This window comes from Leptidea sinapis, chromosome 3 (genome assembly GCF_905404315.1).
Source record: "Leptidea sinapis chromosome 3, ilLepSina1.1, whole genome shotgun sequence".
NCBI classification, from domain to species: Eukaryota; Metazoa; Arthropoda; class Insecta; order Lepidoptera; family Pieridae; genus Leptidea; species Leptidea sinapis.
Genome location: NC_066267.1, coordinates 11262823 through 11283754, shown reverse-complemented (window position 1 = coordinate 11283754; position 20932 = coordinate 11262823). Strand labels below are relative to the sequence as shown.

Sequence of the window (20932 nt, the reverse complement as noted above, 5' to 3'; positions counted from 1 at the left end):
AACAAGCTTCACAGAATATTTTCCCTCGCATCAGCCACAACTCAAGAAACATGTTTAAGGCTCAAGTAATGCCACGGCTCTACCATTTAGGGAGACACACCCCAGAGTCAGTAGAACGTTACCTGGCCTCTGGATTTTATTTTTAAATGTTGCAATATTCATGCAAACATACAATCACAATCTGTCTCCCAGAGGTTGGCAGATATTGCGGATATATCTATTTTAATTTAACAGTACTTCTTCGTAATCTTTTAAAGTTATATTGATAAAACTGACAAATTTGAGGTCAACTTGGCGCTGCCTTTGTGGTTATGTTTCAAAAAGACAAAATATACTCACGTACTTTCTAATTTCGATCTGGGGCCGTAAGACATATATTAGCCATGATGACAGTCACTCGCGACAAAAATAATTTAAATGATTCAAACAGAGTTGTACAGCGGCCTGTCGAAAAAAAAATGCAAAATAAGCACTCATTCGGTTGTAACACATTTTAGGTCTCACTGGCGTGGTGAACTGATGTTTTGGCCAAAACGCCCGTTACTATCTACATTCGAAACTCGGATAGGAAAAGATTATCGGCGGGAAAAGCCAATATATTTATTATAAAAAGCGACATGGATTCCATAGCAGATACTACAGAAATACGAATATTAGCTACAACAAATTGTTGCTCGTAAAATGTAAAAAATCACAATAAATACATTCATACAAATAGTAAAATTATTTTCGCGTTTTTGATTCATTTGATTCAACACTGAAAAACTTGTTTGGTCTTCAATACATCGTCAACACGAGAAAGTATCAATAAATACAAAACTAAAATTACTTATCGTCGATTACATTCGTTTTACTTTACTTCTAACCAACTATATACACTTCGATTGATGAAACACCGATATTACTCTAGTTAATACAAAAGGCTGAAGCGTCTATAGGACAGAATACAAAAATAGTAGCTTCACAACGTCGCGGTAAATATAAATGTATAAATTATTATTCACAATATACTGTCAACAAGAGTATTGTATAAAACTTGGCACGGTGTGTAGAAAACAATTTAATAAATAGATTAACTTAGTATTAAAACTGTATTTCGTCACCTGTCATCTAACATTCAAAATGGTGAAAGGATACCGCACTGTGATTGGTCGATATTTAAAAGAAAACACAGTCGAAAGATTTTATCGAATTATAATTTTTTTAATTTCTTAATAATATTTTAAAAAGTATTATTTATGACTGGATATCAATATTGTAGAAAAAACATTTAATTACAGCCAGGTACTTAGTTTTCCTCAAAATTATTTCACTTTTTCATGGTCACATGTTTGTGACAAGTAACATTGTAACGAGCTACGTACATACATGACGCATGTCCTGTATTAGCAGAGCTCAAGAAAACTCAGCCAAATAACATGTGATATGTACACCATGACAGACAGAAGTACACCACACTAAACTTATAGAAACTCATCTCGGGGCTTGGTACTATAATATAATATATTGTTTAATAATACACATTGTTTATAATATATAATGCATGTAGGAGGTATCCGTGGCCAATTTTCACGACGTACTATTACGTATGGAGTAAATTACAATATTAATATTATCTTTGCACTTTGGCCATTGTACAAATTGCCAATAATAATATGTCCCCTCGCTATGAATTATGTTAGACATAAATACCTTAATAATTAAAGCGATTGTAAGTTTTATAATAAAATTTTATAGTACTAGTGATAAAACGCTACAGCATAGGAGTCAACTTAGAATAGCTTTCACATTATTAATGATAATTAAATTTCAACCTTATCGTATTCATCGTACATTGAGTTGAAAATTATATGGTAAAAGCGTATAACCTAGGCTAGATGCTGTTAACAGTATAGACTGTTATCAACTTTATATGCAGGGATTAAGATTCAATTTCGATCAACAGAGTATCAAAGCATGGCGCACGACGTAAAAATTGGCTAAATTACAAGAAAGAAAAAAAAATATTTGATCTAGATTCTAGAGTACCTATTATATAATTACTATATATTTATAATGAGTTGATACAATATTATTCCTTATCACACAAGGCCGGCCGTGGTACATCTGCGGTATTGTTTATTTCTTAAAAAAATATCTGTTCTATACATATAGACAAATCACATGGTATAAAAAGGCTGAAAAATGGTACATGCCAAAAATCATACCATATATCTGCTGCTATATCTATACATTGCTGCATTTACTCCAGTTGTTTAAAATATCCTTGGTCAATGACCAGCAATGTAAAACATTTATTCGGTTCAGTTTATTTGATTCGGACATTGACAGTTGACTAAGGGTAAGATAGAGCGTACTAAGAATTTACTTACGTAAAACTTAGCCGAGTGTGATAACACGGGAACTGATTTTGCATTGGGCTGTCTTAGCTTTTTTTTATATTAACTGGCTCCGTCGACTGAAAGTCGAAGATTCGGCCAACGTCAAGGTGGAGAGATTTTTTATTTTAATTTAGCTGATTGAAGTATATAAATAGCTGATTTAAAAGGAAATGATCGGTTGACATAGCTGTGTTATACACATACACTGAACACTGTGTTATACACTGAACTAAGTTTTACGTCAGTAAAGTCTGAGCAAAGTCTAGGTATGCTCTATAGATTTTAGCCTAAGGAGAAAGTGTGCTTGCATTGTCTTTAAGCACACTTTTGCCGTTCCGCTATCAAACTGCGAATCTGTTCGTGTATATGTATAGAACATCATTGATTATTATCAGAGACAAATATTGATATGTAAATTTAATGAGTTCTTTGAACATAGATACCTCTTTCAACATATAACATGACTAACGAAATGGTGACACTTCAGTCATAAATAAGAAGGGCACAGTTTAGTCAAACAATAGTTACATTTAAGATTTTCTATAGAAATTATCGAGAGTTAATATTTTTATTATTATATATTTTTTCATTAGATCATGGCTATCACATCTTCTTGATAGCAAAATTAAATGATTTCTATATTATTTGACACTTCGCAAGTAACAGATTACAAAATAAAATGGAATACTAACCTACAAGTTACACCTCATTTTTTTTTAATTTTGCTTCATAAAGTGGTTTGAGTTGATGCCCTCGCTGCCAAATAAATAATGTAAAAATTATTAAGTCAATTTTCTTATGTTGTAAGCACAATAATCACTTTAAACGAATACCGCAGTTGTCCACGTGTCATATTGTACAATCACTGTTCTGTATCTTAACATAACTCACTTACGTTTAATTGAAAGGCACAAAATATTTGGTGAAGTTATTTCTGTGAGAAAACTAAACACTATTTCAGTATGTAATACTTAAATTTCTATGTATCGGATAGTTGAGGAACCATACTTAACGAGAGTCATACAAGCAAGGTGTGATTTTATAATCTCATAACAAAAACAAAACTTTTGAATTGATCAATAGTAAAAAAAAAACTAGGTTTTTTTATTTCTATAACTTTCCGTTAGTTGAAGAAATGCACAACCATTTTGTTGCCCATAAAAAAATTATTACAAAAAAATAAGTTCTAGTAGTAGTAGATTAAGATTATTGTAATTGTAGATTAGATTTTTGTGTAAAAGTTACATTTTTATTATTATTTTAGTTCGTCCGACGTTTCAAGACCTTTCCAGATCTTGTTTTCAGGGGGAGTGCAGATGTAGTGAGTCAAGATAGTATTTGTGATAGGTAGTTATATAATAAAAATGTAACTTTTACGCAAAAATCTAATGTAAAAACAAAGTTACAATAATTACACGCGTTTTAAACCTTTTAAACGCGTTTTATTTAAATTTGTCACACTCGCGTGAATCAAAGAAAATTCTAGTAATGTGTAAGACGCTTTAGTCCCTTATAAATGCCACAACCTAAATATTAATTGAGAGGGACATTTTATATAAGAATATATTTTTTTGTTAAATTGTTCCTACGACTCTTGTATTCCTATATAACATGACAACCACAGAGGGTTAACAATAAGTGGGCTGTTTGAATACCATCGAGAAAAGATACTTCAATGAAAAAAAAAACATACATTTTAAGTAACTCCAAAGATACAATGTAAAATAATTTATTTGAAATTATTTTATAATTATTGCTATCATTGTAATCCCGCAAGATTAAGTTCATTAATTAAATTCATTTTTCTAACAATGCAGTCAATAAACTGTCACGTGTGTGTAATGTTTGTCAAAATGGCGTCACAAGTTCCGCTTGTGACTAAATTAATTCTGATCCTTTTTGCATTATAAAACATTAGACGCCTAAATTGATTCCTTCGGGACTCTAAAAATTTAAATCTATTTTACGCACGCGGATAATCTTAAATAAATAGTTGTATATAAAAATTTAACTAAACAAATTTATTATGACAAAAATCACGAACCACTCGAATTTCATGAGAAAATGTTCAATTAAACATAATTAATAACTATTGATTCATCGACTCTTATATTATTATGATTTAAAATCAATATAATGCAATTATTGATAATGACATTAAGGCGTGGCCACACCAGTCAAATTACAGCTGAGTTTCATAGAGTTCTCATTGTTAATGTAACAAAATAACTTGATTATATTATGATATTAAATACGTCAAGATATTCTGTGACAGCTGTGAAAACGTGGAAAAAAGATTGAGGTTGACAGTTAGCCCCGTTTATGAGCAATTCACGCCCACTCACATATAGTGACATACAAAGGGCGAGTGTACACGCACACTAAGGTAATAAACCTAGCCTGTTTTCATCGGTTGTCTAGCTAGCAGTAGACGTATAAATTATCGAAGATCTCGGCTTCTCTTGAATGTGTGCAGCAATTATTGCTCTTAGCAATGTATGCCCATAGCAATATTAATGATATACGCGAAAGTCTGGAACAAATAATTTGGCTAAACATTTGCAGCCGCTCTTAGTCTATTTATTTACTATATATATATTATACTTAATGTATTTTCAATCCATTTATGAGATGTCGTATTAGTTTTTTTAGACTTGAAAATGTATCAATGTGACAGATAAGGGTGTTCTACACGTAGATTTAAAAATTAATACTCGCATTGAAATTCACATTCAGAATGTGGGAGGGAGTCAGTGGGAGGCTCCTTTACACAGGATGCCGGCTAGATTAAAGGTACCACAACGGCGCCTATTTTTGCCGTGAAGCAGTGTTTCGGTCTGAAGGGCGCCGTAGCTAGTGAAATTACTGGGCAAACGAGACTTAACATCTTATGTCTCAAGGTGACGAGCGCAATTGTCGTGCCGCTCAGAATTTAAGGGCTTTTCAAGAATCCTGAGCGGCACTGCATTGTAATGGGCAGGACGTATCAATCACCATCAGCTGAACGTCCTGCTCGTCTCGTCCCTTATTAACATAAATAAAAAGAATATCTACATTGAAATAAAAATCTGAATTCTAAATAATCTTCAGGAGTTTGGAGGCGGCCGTAAGACTATTCGGTTACCGCAACAGTCATTATCGAATCGTTATTGCGGAACTGTTTACTAAAACAAAATAGTACAAGACATGATTCACTGCAAGCTCACAAAGGGAGTAGTTGGGACTCCGAAATCAGCCGAAAACTATTCGTATGACATGACCACGCCGTGTTAAAAATAACTTTAACAAAATACTGTAACTGTAACAAAACCTTTAAAAATACTGAATGATTTTCGCTTAACTGTCTCGCTAGCTCAGCAGACATCGCGATTCGTAAGATACTGAATGTATTTGAGGTAATTTTAGGTGCCATATTTAGAGCGAAAACTAAATTACAGATATAATCATATATTAAGTTTGGTGTCATTTAATAACTGGTGGCGCAACAAATACATAAATAACCGATTTTGAATACTTAAGTAATTCAATGGTACTTACACCAGACCAGTTTTTGTCTAAGCTCTGCAATAGCTGAACCATCTTACGGAATTTGGCTATAGAATCGCCTTTTTTCATATCTAGAACCTCTACACGTGAATTTGAGTATCAATTAGAACAATCGCACGCAATCGGTGTAAAAAAAAACAAAATGAAGGCCATTTTATATTCTGTATGAGAAAAACCAGTAATGCTAATTTTAATACAAAATTATAAAATTTACCATTTATCGTCGTCCCATTAAATTGCTGGCATTAATAATAGAAATATTGGCTTAGTTCAGCACAAAAAAAAATATTTTTATTTCTACACTCAAGTATCTTACCAGTAGCGACATCTGGTGACTCAGATCCAAAACAAGTATCTTACATCAAAATGTCTTTGTATAAGCTTTAATATCCACTATACTGACTTGGAGCTAGCACTTAACCTAGGCATAGAACGCAAGGAACAACGTTACTTCAGAGATTCGCCTATATCAAACCATACTCGTAAGTAAATAAGGCAATGTACTACATATACGCATTCTTACAGACTAATCTACACCTTATTGTGACAGCGTTGAAGTTGATTTCAGCCAGAACACATGTCCGAGTGTTCGTCCCACGCAGCTACCTGTATTAATAATACAATGATTATTGTTAGTTAGTTAGTAGTTCACAAAGGAAAGGAAGCATCGAACTATACCCAGTAGACTATTATAGTTATTTATGCAACTGTTGTGTAATAAGGGGTATTTAAACACGCATGTGGGTTTATTTGGTGATAATAGTATCACATGAGGGTTTTAATACCTATGATCAACAGTTGCATACAAAGACTTTATCTACACCCATAATTTGAATCCTCTATAAAAGATTCTGAAACAGCTTACTGCTAACATTAAAAAGGCAGTCCTAGTAACCATAATATCATCCAAAGGAGTGTTATTATGAAAACGGATGATATAATGTTGTACTGAATTTCATTACAACACTCGTTAGGATGATGTAATGGATTGGATATTTGGACATTGTTTTAATGTTGGCAATAAGCTAAGTGTTTTAGAATTTATAATAGAGGATTTAAAGCATGGGTGTAGATAAATATCAATACAGGATGTAATTTTTTAAGTGTGCGATTATTCTGTAATTATTACAGATATCAATAAACTTTAAACTGATATCTAAAATACACTGTGTTAAAAAAGCCCGTACGATAACTGACTCGGATAAGTTGAATGCGGAGATACCACTAAAAATAAAATAAAAAATCCAAACCCCTAGATTAAATGCTACGATCAAAAGAACATTTCATATGATGAATATGGATGTTTGTTTCCGAGTCATGGATGTTTAAATGTATTTATGCATGTTTATATGAACTTATGTATGTTTAAGTAAGTATATTGTACTAAATATATCATTATCTTGTAACCCATAACACAGGCTATATATGCTTAACTTGGGGCAAGATAATTTCTGTGAAAAGTGATTATTATTATTATTGTATTAAATGTTTGGCAAAAATCTTGAGAACCCCTGACTTATTTATTCTACCAGTAAACTAAGGTCATCGCCCTGACCTGGGTCCAAAGGCGTATACCTAGCACCGGCACTGCCGCGGTGGCTCAAACGAATAAGGCGGGCGATGTTTATTATTAAGATAAAACTTTCGTTTTTGCCGCCGCCCGCAGGCCCTTCGCAGGGTACATGAGTGAAATGGGTGTGTGGGCGGGGAAAAAAATAAAATTTAGGCAGGCAGAGGTGTCCAAACTTTATAATATTGGGTACCTTAATAATTTTTTTAATGTGAATATTTATTTGTTCTCACTACTTGATATCAATATACGCCTTAAGATTTAGTACAGGATTTTTACTATCGATTTAAATAATGAGGGATCACTGAAGTGGGAGAGGTCCGTACCTGACACTCGCGGCTGCAGTACCACTGGTTGGCGCAGCCCGCGCACACGAACTGCGCGTCCCGCGCGCGACAGCCCTGACACAGCGGCGTGTCGTCGGCGCCCTCGTCGATCACGAGGCGCCCCCCGCCCGCGGGTGAGTCGCCCGACCCCCCGCTGCCCACCGCTTCGCCTTCCGACGCAGGACTTTCCTCGTCATCCTACAACACAAAATATAAAATTATTCAGCTGGAGAGCTGTTTCCTTTAGAGCAAATATGAAACTTTTAAATTATCTGAGAAGATTTTATACGAGCTATTTTCCCAAACATATAGACGCTTTATGGAATTCTGGTAATAAAAATTGTATTCTTGTTTATCAAAAGAAAAACTAAATCAATAAACGAATAAAAGGAGAAAGCATTATCTACTTTTACAATCGAATAGTCTCTCCCAGTTTTATAATGATTAACCCCCTTATTCATAATAGTCTGCTAACTTAAAGCGTTGCTAATTCTCACTTTGTCTTCTTCTATTGACCTCAGTCAGAATGCGAAAAAACACTCCTTAGCATCTGTTTTAAGTTAGCGGACCATTATGAATAAAGGGGTAAAAGTATAGGTATCAACACTGGTATTAAGATATAAATGTAACCAGTAATTTTTAATTAAATGAATATTCTATGTATTCAATGTACCATTTGCATACATAGTAAAATCGAATTCACAAAGTATATAAACTTAAGAAAAAATAGAAATAATATTATACACTGGCCTTCAAAAGTAAGTATCACACTTTTAAAATTGGGATAACGTTTCAAGTTCACAAGATATACTTTCGAAATAAAAAGGACTCCAAAGAGAATTTAATTTTGTACATAAAAACTTTATTTTATTCTTTTAAGAATTGGCTGAAAAAAAACTTCAAAAACAAAACCATTCCTTTTTCAAAGTAGACGTTTCCGAATTACAATTTTACCATTCACATTTTTCTTTCAGTTTTAATTTTTTTTCAAGATCGATGGGTCTTGTTTTAAAAATTTATGCTAAAAAGCACATAACATTTATTTATCATGCCTCTTTCAGTTGAAGAATGTGCTAGGATCATGGCTTTTCTGGAACTAAGCATCAGTATGCGTCGCACTACAAGAATGGTGGGTGTGACGGTACGAACGGTCCAGAAGGTAAAGCGAAGGTACGAAGAGACTGGACACCATCTGAGGAGACCTTGTAATGGCAGACCCAAGTGTACTAGTGCCCGAAAAGATCGTTATATTATTTCCACTGTGTTAAGAAATCACCACCAAAATGCAGTTGAAGTCCAGCAACAGCTACTTCAAGGGACTACATTAGTGACAGTACAGTGAGAAGAAGACTTGCTGAAGCAGATTTGAAACCCCGAAGACCAGCAAGTGACCCAAAACTTGAGAGACAGCATCGAGTAGCGAGACTGCGATACAGCCGTGAACACATGCAGTGGGATGAAGAAGAATGGTCAAGAATTTTGTTTTCAGATGAGTCTCGATTCTCCCTTTACACTTCTGATGGAAGGCGAAGTGTTTACAGGCGACCTGGTGAGCGATACCTTCAAGCCTGCATCTCAGAAAGAGTCCAATACGGTAGAGGCAGTGTACATGTATGGGTTGGCATATCTTCAGAAGGTCGCACAGAGCTAGTAGCCATAGAAAATGGCACCCTCACTGGGCAAAGATATGCTCAAGAGATTCTCAATGAGTATGCAGGGCCGTATTTAGCAAATAAGGGTGATGGATCGATGCTGATGCATGATAATGCCCGGCCACACACGGCTTATATAGTACAAGAGTATATTCAGGAGGTCGGTATCAGCGTGATGGCTTGGCCATCAAGAAGTCCTGATCTCAACCCGATTGAACACGCTTGGGATGAGCTTGGGAGGCTAGTCAGAAATCGCAGATCACCACCTACTACCCTCAGGGCACTAAAGCAGGCCCTGGTAGAAGAATGGGAGAATATTCCCCAACATCGGCTCCGAAACCTAGTGTTCAGTATGCCAAACCGGCTCGAAGCTGTAATCAGAGCTCGAGGAGGCAATACCAGTTAATAAAAATTAAATAACATGTAATACATTTTACTTATTTTTTTTTACACTAAACTAAAAATGTCTATTTTCATTGTTTTATCTTTTTTAAGTTAAAAATGTTAGTAATGTATAATTTTAGTTTCTAAGAATTAAAGCCTATAAAATTTGCAACAAAACGTTTTTAATCTTAAATCTCTACCTTCTATAGTTAAGCAAAAAAAAATTATTTGAAAAGTGTGATACTTACTTTTGCAGGCCAGTGTATTATGTTTTATGAAATATAAATCAATTTTATAAATATTGGTACACGAACGAGCAACACGAGAGTTTATGCGATTTTTGTAGTGACAGTGGTGCAGGCGGAAGGGAAAATAACTCTCATCCCAGAGGCTGCGATTTTGATCTGTTTTTTTTGGCTAATTTTTCACAACAAGAGCTACTTTACGAATTCCCAGACTTAAACAGAGGTATAATTTTACAATATTTATATTATTAATATTTATCTCGATATTCGAAATGGTCTAACCGAAGGCGCCTCCAGCTAGCCGGGCCGCCTCCTCTACTTGTGGTGTTTTTTTTTTATGAAAGTAAGGAGTCTCGTCCCTTCGAGTCGAGCAGTATGTTCAGTTGATGGTCATTAATACGCCCTGCCCATTACAATGCAATGCCGCACATGATTCTTGAAAAATTCTAAAAATTTTGAGCGGCACTACACGGCGCTCGTCACCTTGAGACATAAGATGTTAAGTCTCATTTGCCTAATAATTTCACTAGCTATGGCGGCCTTCAGACCGAAACTCAATAATAGCACATTACTGCTCCACGGCAGAAATAGGCGCCGTTGTGGTACCCATAATCTAGCCGGCATCCTGTGCAAAGGAGCCTTCCACTGGTGTAGGAACTTAACACTAAGGGACCAATTAATGAGACAGTCTGCAGTCATGACAACTCACCAGCTGGACAACTTCAGCCTTCTCCGGTGGCTGTGACTCGGCGGGCGGAGGCGTAGGCTGTACCGGCGTTATCGTGATCTCGCCGCAGTTCTGTGAGAATCAACCATACATGTAACAGTAGCCTTAGCTATCCTGTGTCTTGACACATCACAAGCACACAAATATATTTTAACAGCTGTCAATATTATTTTAATGCCTGTTTGTTTCATTTTTAATATCAATATTATGAGATTTTTTTTTGTAGTCGATGACTATTAACAGATACACTATTTTAATTTATTCATTGATATAAGAAAACCCTAGATACACAATCATTTTCTTAAAAAAAAACATCCTAACAGAGCGCTTACGTAACATTTTCTTCTTATATATTACTAGCTGACCCGACAGACGTTCTGTACATAATAAATCGTATTTATGAATTCGTCAATAATATTTCGTAACACCAAGAATTATTTATTAAAATATGCTCGCTGTTGTTGAAACGATATTGTTTCTCAGCAGAACTGTCAAACCGTGCGTCAAAAAATTCTCTCATAGAAATGTGTCCATACAAAACAAATATTGGAAATAAAAATAATTATGGGTCCCAAATCGAAATTAAAACTATCCTATCTCTCGATTTGGACTCAACTTCACTTCATGAAGTAATCGCAATAAAAATTCGTTCATTCGTTTAGGAATCCATCGCGAACAAACAACGTGACACATAATTTATATATGTATAATTAAGATATTATAATTCATTTTCGTTCGATCATCCATCAGAAAAAATGCCCCAGTGCTCTTTGAAAACACTGGTAAAAATAATACTTCTAACATACAACAAAGTAAGTTTCTTAACCCTCTGCGACTGACGTTACGTATCAGACACTACGAAAACGAAAATCTGTTACCATGTCGCCGTGCCCTATCGTTCTGCCCCGCTCAGTACCTTCATGCTCTGGCGTCAATCACCCATCAGTGCGGCAAGCTCGGCCGAGGCGATTGCACGTGTGGAGTTAGAGCTGCCTGGTGTCTCACATACGTAAGGTCAGTAATAAGCGATGGATCTGGTAGACGTAACGTCAGTAATATAATTTTATGTCCATAGTATCTCTCAGACGTAACGTCATAAATATAGTTATACTCATACCCCCTTACTAATAATAGTCTGCTAATTTAAAGCATTTCTAATTCTCACACTACCTTCTTCTATTGACCTAAGTCAGAATGAGAAAAAACACTCTTTAGCGGCTGTTTTAAGTTAGCGGACCATTATGAACAAGAGGGATAGTGTACATGACGTATCCTCTGTTCTAAGCGCACAGAGCGCGCCAGCTAAGTTCTCGTACCATTTCGACCCCCATTTCTCGGATGTATGAATAGGTACACACTGATTTTTGTTCCTATTCCTATACAATATAAGTGATTGAAAAAACCGAAATATAACAGCTGATAACTGGTTTAGCTCAATTGCTCTGATGGACGAACAAAGGTTTGACGTACACAGGTACATAGTACAAAGTGGGAAGCTCACAGTATGGCTTTACCAAAGACTTCACTTTGGTATCCTACAAGAAAAATTGGGTCGAACTTTTTTTTTAAATATTTTTATGTTGATTTGATTTAAACTAGGAGATTTTGTTGTTTCAATTTTTTATCTAGATATAGTTCTTACGTTATTTTAAGAATGGATGTCTGTAATACTCTGCCTTCACCTGCAAAAATTGAAAATTTTTGGGGCTGATTTCTGAAAAATTGGCTCCAACAATTTTTTTTATAATGTTAGTTCACAGATAGAAGATAGCAAATTTAGGTTTTATTTGTGTACATGTTTTATCTAGAAACATTCCTAAATTTTTAAAGTGGCGCTGTTGAAAGTTCTTTAAAATCTCTAAAATAAAGAAATAAGTGTAATTTTTGAAAAATACTTATTTTATTTTGGTTTTTCACACTAAAACATATCGATAAAGCTTTGAAAATTACCCTAGAACATCTCTTCGACGAAAAGCATCACTACATAAAAAAACAAAACCATTTGAAATATATGTCTGACAGGCGACACCTCAGCAGAATGTTGAAAATAATGTCACCTCAGCCGCAGAGGGTTCATTTCACTAAATCATTTAGTACTTTTTGCAAAATTTAATCCATTTATTATATACATACTTACTATTCTATTTCCACTAGATTTCTCCGGGTTACTTGTTGATGTCTGTTCTAATACAATAGAGACAGCAATGATTTTTATATATTTGTACATTCTTTAAAGAATGGTGGAATATTTTATTATGAAGCTGTAGTTTTATAACTATAAATGCATTTGTTTATTATTAATTAACGAACCGCACCAGCTTCGCATGGACTACAGTCTATTCTACAAGAAGTTCTACAGAACATAAGTGACTAATCAGTTTACTGCTTAGAGCATATGGATTATATTTAAATAAGATACAGACATATATTCACTCTATTAGAAGTATTTTTCAAATATTCTTTCCTGTCGTGTCATCACACATGTAAATGAACATTTTTCTCTTCATCATTTTCATTACATCGACTGAAACAATTATTTTGGCACATGTCGTACTTCTAATAAAGCTGATAATTAGATGTTGTCAGTCTTAAGTCAACCGAAGTGAAGTGTTTGGATAGAATTGTGTATCTTGGGTTATTATACATCAAGGATATTAAGAATTTATATTAACAGGCAAAAAACATAAGTTAAATATAACTTACGCTTTTGTTCATATACATATTTTGTGCTTTACACTACAATATTTGCAATGTGATAATGAGGTGTCATTTCTCAACAATGAGTATTGCCATTCGTAAAATTTCCCGTAAGTTACTGGCTAAAATCGGACTTAAAAACTAAAATTTTGAATTTGGAATGATCAAGGCCAATTAGTGGACACCAATGGGGTGTATGTATGAGATGGTACCTTGGCCTGACCGATTGACGAGAGGGGCGCACTCTGTTTCCCGTCCGGCGACGTAAGCAGTTTAGCCAACGTCGGCGAGTAACACTGAGATGCAGGGGACGCCTGCTGGAAGTGGCAACACTCATTCAAATGTCAGTTAATGTACCAAATGTAAATGATTAAAAAAATAACTGAATACTTTAATTTTATCATTTAAAGGCATTTCTCATGAATTTTTTACTTTTTAACAACACAAAGATTTCAAACCAAAATTAATACTGATAACATCTAGTCCATTATCTATGGTCAACATATATTTTTATTAGACTCTTTCAGCAAGTTTTATAATAAATTTCTTACATTGTTCCTAGATAAAAACTACAATGAATCTTTAATATTTTTAAATTGGTTTTAGTGTTGAAAGACATCCTACTATCTAACACTATTTTGTGCAGTTGCATGAGAATTATGAGGTTATGGATATAAAATGACTAAATATGACTTCCTACAATGTAAATACATATATACATATCAATATGATTTATGAAAATGGGAACAGACATACCTTGGTTAAGATTCCATGCAGTAGTGAATTCTGTGTATGATTAGTTTCCTGACTTGTTGTAACAGGCAGCAACGATATTTCTGGATATGGAGGTGGTGGTGGAAGCCTTGGACTAGAAGCCATTCGTTCCTGCTTCATTGTCATGTGTTCTTCATTCCTCTCAGGTCTTCGCCTGTTTTCAGGCCTTATATGCTCAGGTCTGCTCTGCATTGGGTCCATTGATCTGCTGGGCATCATATTGGGTCCTGGTTGCTGCATGTTGGCAAACTGTACAAGTACATCTTTGAATGACATACCATTTGGCATGCTGCCTGCTTGCATTTGTTGTAACCGTTCCAGCATAGCTTTTTGATTCTGGAAATGTATTATTAAAGAAAATTAGCATTATCATTTAAATTGGGTATAGAAACATAAACAGTTTCTTTTAGGCTGTTTTATTATTTTAAGAATAAAATATGGTGCAATAAGTAACCAGAGACAACACAATGGTATAGTATTTTACAAACAAAAATTTATATAATAATAGATACAACATTGTACAAAATTCTATGTTATAATATATTACTTATAATCTGTTTCTTTTTATAATATTATTGACAATTCACACCTCATAAAAAGTATTTATACAGAACACCCCTGGTCATAAATATAGTAGAATATACACAATAAAGCCAAGCCACCACAAAACTCCATTGTGCTGACAACTAAATACTAGACCTGTACAATTCGAAAATTCCATGAGGGCAAAGATTTCTGAGTTTGGAGTGAAGAGCTCCGGAGTATATGAGGGCCGGCTTGAAACATTCCCGCTTAATATTGATAATAGTCAGTATTGAGACGTGACGGAAATTTTTTGTTGTTCCAATTTAATCGTCTAGTGGTCACTGTTAAAGATCGCACATGACTATGTGATTTCTTATTCTAACGAGAAAGCAAAATAATGTCTCTCAACAATAGATGTTAACATCCTCATTACAGATAGATAATTATTCCAATTATATAGTGTACATCATTACTTAATCATATGCTCAAAATGTAATCTAGTAGGCGATATGTAGAATGTTTTATAAGACAATTGTCTATACTTGAGCTATTGGGGTCGAGGATTGCATTCAATTATATTATATTAGTGTGTACTTTATAAATTATTATTTGTGTAAGCAGGTTAAGATCCTTACGAACTTTTTTTACATAGGTGATATTTTGAGCCATAAAACAGACATTTCCGGTGGAATTATCCGAAAAAAAAAAAACTATCATATCACACATTTGACATCAGAATCAATCTAAACCGTAACTGTACCTATAAATTTTATACCTAAGATAATTTATTTAAAAGTGTGTCAATATTATTATATACTAGCTGACCCGGCAGAGTTCATACTGCCTCAATCAATAAATAAAAGACCTAAACTTTTGTATGTACGTCAAATAATCTTGATTGCATTCAGAAATTTTATCTGTGACAAAACATAAACATAATCTGATAGATAGTTAACAACTGTATTTATTTTTACCTCCTGAAAAAGTCAGACAGATATAAAAATTCTATTTAGTTATTCATTTTAAACTATTATTTTAATTTGATTTCTGAATGATGGGGGACACATCAAAGGAAAATAAACATTGTTGTTTTTATTTAATGCCAAGTATTTTCATATATTTTATTCACCTTTTAAACCTTCTTTGGATTTCCACAATAATTCAAGACTAAAATTAGCCAAATTGGTCCAGCTATTCTAGAGTTTTAGCAAGACTAACGAACAGCAATTCATTTTTATATATATAGATATATTATGATAAATATATATTGATATATTTTGTGGATGTGATGGTTATTGATCATTAAATATAATGTTTAACAATTATATCAATCTTTTATACTATACATTTGAAAAAAGTATGATTAACAATTATTGATACAGCTAAGTATAATCTAAACGCCATGCCCATGCACTCTAGAAACACCAGATAACTAACGAAGTGTTGCCTGCCTCTGCCTCTGTATTTATGCCTTGTTAAAGTAGTTTGCAATAGCTGTATTAAATTAACAATGCTTCAGCTTATGAAAAACAATAAAAATTACCAGTTTTACTCTGGAATATTGTGGCTCTCTAACCATTAATGAAATTGCGAAATCAATTCAGTTTATGGATTGTCTATTCATGCAAACTCACAAATAATAGCTATGCAGACTTACCATATCCAAATTATTGAATAACATATTAAGGTTCCCTAAGCTATTAACACCATCCATCTTTGGAGCAATTGGTCTTGGATTCATAATGTTAGGATTAACCATGGGCTTCATGCGTCTCCCACGGCGTGGAATTATATCTGGGTTTCTTTGTCTGTAATCTGCTATTATAGACTTCACATCTTTTGTCGGACCTTGACGACCCATAGGCAAACCAAAGCCAGATGGCAATTGACCATTCATATCTCTTGGAAAACCAGGCATTGGCCCTGGCATCATTAAACCTTGAGGAAACATTGGCTTACCCATTGACTGCATATGTGCAGCTTTGTCATATGGAGGTGGCAAGCCAGACATAGGGTTGAAATGTGATGTTACTGGCATTATTGGCTGCATCATTGGGTTAACTCCAACGGAACCTGGCTGTTTCAATGCTAGCCCAGATATTTCATCACTTTTGTCTATTGCTAAGTTTTTGGCTTGATTTAAATAATCAAATGGATCAGTTCGTTCTGCACCATTTACATCAGGAGCTTTTTCGAATGACAACACCTGCTTTCGTCTTAAAAGTCGCAAGAGTATTTCTTCTTTTACTTTCTTGAGGTGCAAAATATTGTTCCATTCATGTTCTTTCTTCTGTGCCAATTCTCTTAATGTTTGTATCTCTGAGAGCAACTGCTCAGTATGCCTTTGTATTTCATCTACACTATTTTTTGTTGCAGTTTGTATGTAATCATTAACCATAAAATCATGTTGGGGGAATGTTTTTTCAACTTCTTGGCATAACTTTTTTAATGGACTTTCTGTTTCCACATCCTCACTTGCCCTTCTTTTGATGGCTGGCTCTTCCTGATAAAGTAAATGCCATATGAATATGGAAAATCAAAATTCTGTCTTTTTTTGTTAATGACAATAAGGGACGAGAGGAGCAGGACGTTCAGCTGATGGTAATTTATACGCCTTGCCCATTTCAATGCAGTACCACTCAGGATTCTTGAAACTCGCAAAAATTCTGATTGGCACAACAATTGCGCTCGTCTCCTTGAGACATAAGATGTTTAGTCTCATTTGCCCAGTATTTTCACTAGCTATGGTGCCCTTCAGACCTTAACATAATGTCGGGGACCCAATGGGTTCTGATTTATAACGGGGAGTGTCCCGAAGAGCTGTTTAACCTGATTCCTGCCGTCAAATTCCACCTTCGCACGACATGCCACAAGTTAGGATATCATCCCCACCATCTGGATGTGTGGCGGTCCTCCACAGTGCGGTTTTCAAGGAGCTTTCTTCCTCGTACTACAAAGCTGTGGAATGAGCTTCCTTGTGTGGTGTTTCCATGACGATATGACATGGATACCTTCAAAAAAAATCTAGCCGGCATTGTGTGCAAAGGAGCCTCCCTGCCTGCCAAATAGTTTACAAACATACTTTTAAGCTTAATAATAAAAAATAATATTATTGCTGTTTTTAAAGTCTGTAAATATTGCACTGATGTCAGATATATAAATACAACATTTTAAAATAGTACTAGTTGAGACCATTTCATTCAAAAATATGACATTAGTATTTAGTGTACACTAATATATTTAAATAACATGAAAAACTACTTTTTGTTTTAATATCACATAATTATTGTAGCATTGTATGCCAATTAACTCGCAGCATGGATATCTTACCCATGCCATTATATATAAAAACTGATAGAGGTTTTCATGATAGACATTTGATGTCAAGTGTTCCCAGCATGTAGGTAGCACCTGTATGCTCATCACTTCCTTTAGAAACTTACATAGTAATAATATAATAGGATAAAATCCATTTAAGTTTGGTCCTCACCTTTGTCACATCGCCATTTAATGGAGGTTTCTTTACTCCCTTTTCAATTTTATCAACAGGACCCACATCAACCATTTCAATATCAACTTTAGGTTCTTGTTTCTCAACAACAGCATCAATATTATCTTTTTCTTGCACAGATATGAGAGGTTCTGGCTTATTATCTTCTTCCACTTTGCCAACACTCATTTTTACTTCATCTGAGATAACATTTTGAACTAGCTCTGGGTGTTTGACATGTGTTTCCACAATACTGTTTGTATCATTTGCATCTTTACTTATATCTAAAATAAAATATTACAAATTATATTATAAATAATTACAAAATATAGTACCTATTTTTTAGTCATACATAAAATGGTGTAAAACACAAAGTCACAAAGTTAAATTGCCATATCCCTTATAATACATATTGTTTCATTACACAAATTGTGTGAAAATACAGCAATCCAAAAAATATGCAGTAATAATTTGAAAATATTCTTGTCACCTGAAAGTTTGATTTTTGTAAATATTATTTATTGACACTTCCACTACCATTAAAGGCAAACAAGTGTGTGTATCCTTAAACAAGGAGAGGGGAATAATAGCAGTTAGATGATCCTGCCAGTGGGAACTCGGCTTTATTTGTAATAAAATGTTTTTTTTTTTATAATCTCATCAATTGTTTACAGTGTGTGAAGATTGGTGCACCAAACCTACCACACTCAAGGTTTTATGATCTGTTTTAACTTACCATAAAGTTCAACTTGGTGATAAATGGTAAATTTTAAAACTTTCACATTCATATATCATTGTCTGCCCTACATTTCTTTTGTTTTGATATGAAACATTTTAGTACAAAATCATTTTAGTATGCTATGGGAATGTCAGCTGACAGATTTAAAATCACATCGCCATGACTATGAGATTCAGATAATTAGCACAATAGTGAATTCATTTTAATGTCAATTAAAACACTACAACCATTGGAAACAAATGAAGCTATGTGATTGTAGAAACAGCGTAGAAACTATCTCATTACTTTTTACAGTCATATCATTAACCTTTCTGTTTCGGGAAACTCTGATCATGTGGTAAGCCTCAATCAGCATGATTTTAGCACTCCCGCAACATTCTGTCAATACATTTTATTTTATGTGAATTAAAAGATTGCTCATAAATAGGATAATGTGAGTGAATGTATCTGAAAGCTATTGAAACAAGCTATAAGAGCATGCAAAATAAACCATCTTATAAACAAAATAAGGGACATAACTTAATAAGGGAGTAGGGTGATGTATAGACTTTTGGTTTTGGTGTATCTCAAAAATCTAGTAGCCTGGGGCACTGCCGATTTGGGAATGTTAATGTAATGTTGCATATATTAGTAATTGCTAAAGACAATCATGAACTAGTCTCAGGGTGCCACATCAATTACAATATCTGTAGAGTAATAAGATAAAGAGTAGAGCCTTTTTTTAAATAAGTCTTCTTAATTAAATTAGAAATTACATCTTCTACAACTCTATTAAACAAGTGTCTATTTGCCCTTGTAACTACAGTGTAATTAATGTAAAACGAATGTTTTAGGAATTACTATAAGCCCAAGGACACTTTTAACACATATATTTACTTAATGTATTAATTATAAGTTACCGTTTGTCTCCTCAAAATGTTTTTGTTCAACTTCATAATTTTCATTCTCTTGTGATATCTTTTCTTTGGCATTATCATGACAGTTTCCAAGTTTACTCTCTTGATTCGAATTCACATCAGCGGCTACATCAGATTCTTTTGCGGGGCTCATTTGATCATCAATACATAAAGGGTCAACATCGTTCTCAGAACCCTCAGTTATAGGTGACTCTTCAGCACCTAACAACGGCTCTTTTGGAGTATCAACTATCTTAATATCTATATCGTTCATGTTTATTTACATAGTTCCGATGTTTGTTACGTCTGCATGCCGAATGAATCTTGAGATTCATATGCCACAATAACCATAATTTCAGACGTCAAAATCAAATTCATATAGCAAATTCTCAGAACGCACATTAACTGTACCGGTACATTTGTTATGAGTAATGAGTGTTATGGTATAGTAAGAATAATTATGATATTAAGATTTCAATTTTCATGAATTCATTACGTACTGATGGGAGCCAAAGTGATCAAAAATTGCATTAGTAATTATCAACACTTTTGCACAAAATTAACACTTGGTACGGGTACGTATTACTAGTACAGTTTAATTTACAAAATGTAGTCTTTTCTTTAGAATACAATGACCGCAAGAAACCTAAAAATATTAGCCCGCAGGACGCATAAACTCGGTAGCCCTCGTAGAAGCATAGAGTCTAGACGAATTATAGACTCTAAAAAGTATAGACTAGAACAGATAAATTAAATAGCTACTTACTCAGTGCTGTTATTAGTGTACACTTACACTTGAAAATTAAATTATAAACTTATTATATGTATTGAATAATTTGACTAACAAATAAAAATAATAATAAGCTAAGATGTAAAACACAAAATATTTATATACCTAATCGTGGAAAAATGTTATGTCGAATATTTTTCAGAAAGAAATCGAATTCTATATTTTTCCAAAACTATCAGTGCCAATATTT

General features: G+C 34.0%; 1 protein-coding gene across 1 annotated transcript; it reads right to left on the bottom strand.

Annotated features, from left to right (window-relative positions):
* Positions 1-3202: 3202 nt before the first annotated feature.
* Positions 3203-20645, bottom strand: LOC126979310 (uncharacterized). Its single transcript, XM_050828559.1, has 8 exons — positions 19956-20645; positions 18318-18601; positions 16485-17330; positions 14285-14638; positions 13741-13845; positions 10814-10903; positions 7824-8021; positions 3203-6533 (listed from the first exon to the last, which is right to left on the bottom strand). Exons 1-8 carry the CDS (start codon positions 20224-20226, stop codon positions 6492-6494), a joined length of 2190 nt encoding a protein of 729 aa, XP_050684516.1. The 5' UTR covers positions 20227-20645; the 3' UTR covers positions 3203-6491.
* Positions 20646-20932: the final 287 nt, after the last annotated feature.

Coding starts and splice junctions, on each gene's coding strand:
- LOC126979310 (XM_050828559.1), bottom strand. CDS start 20,226: ATGAACGATATAGATATTAAGATAGTTGATACTCCAAAAGAGCCGTTG. Junction 17,331..18,317: donor TAAATGGCGATGTGACAAAG/GTGAGGACCAAA, acceptor TTACTTTATCAG/GAAGAGCCAGCCATCAAAAG. Junction 14,639..16,484: donor TATTCAATAATTTGGATATG/GTAAGTCTGCAT, acceptor ATACATTTCCAG/AATCAAAAAGCTATGCTGGA.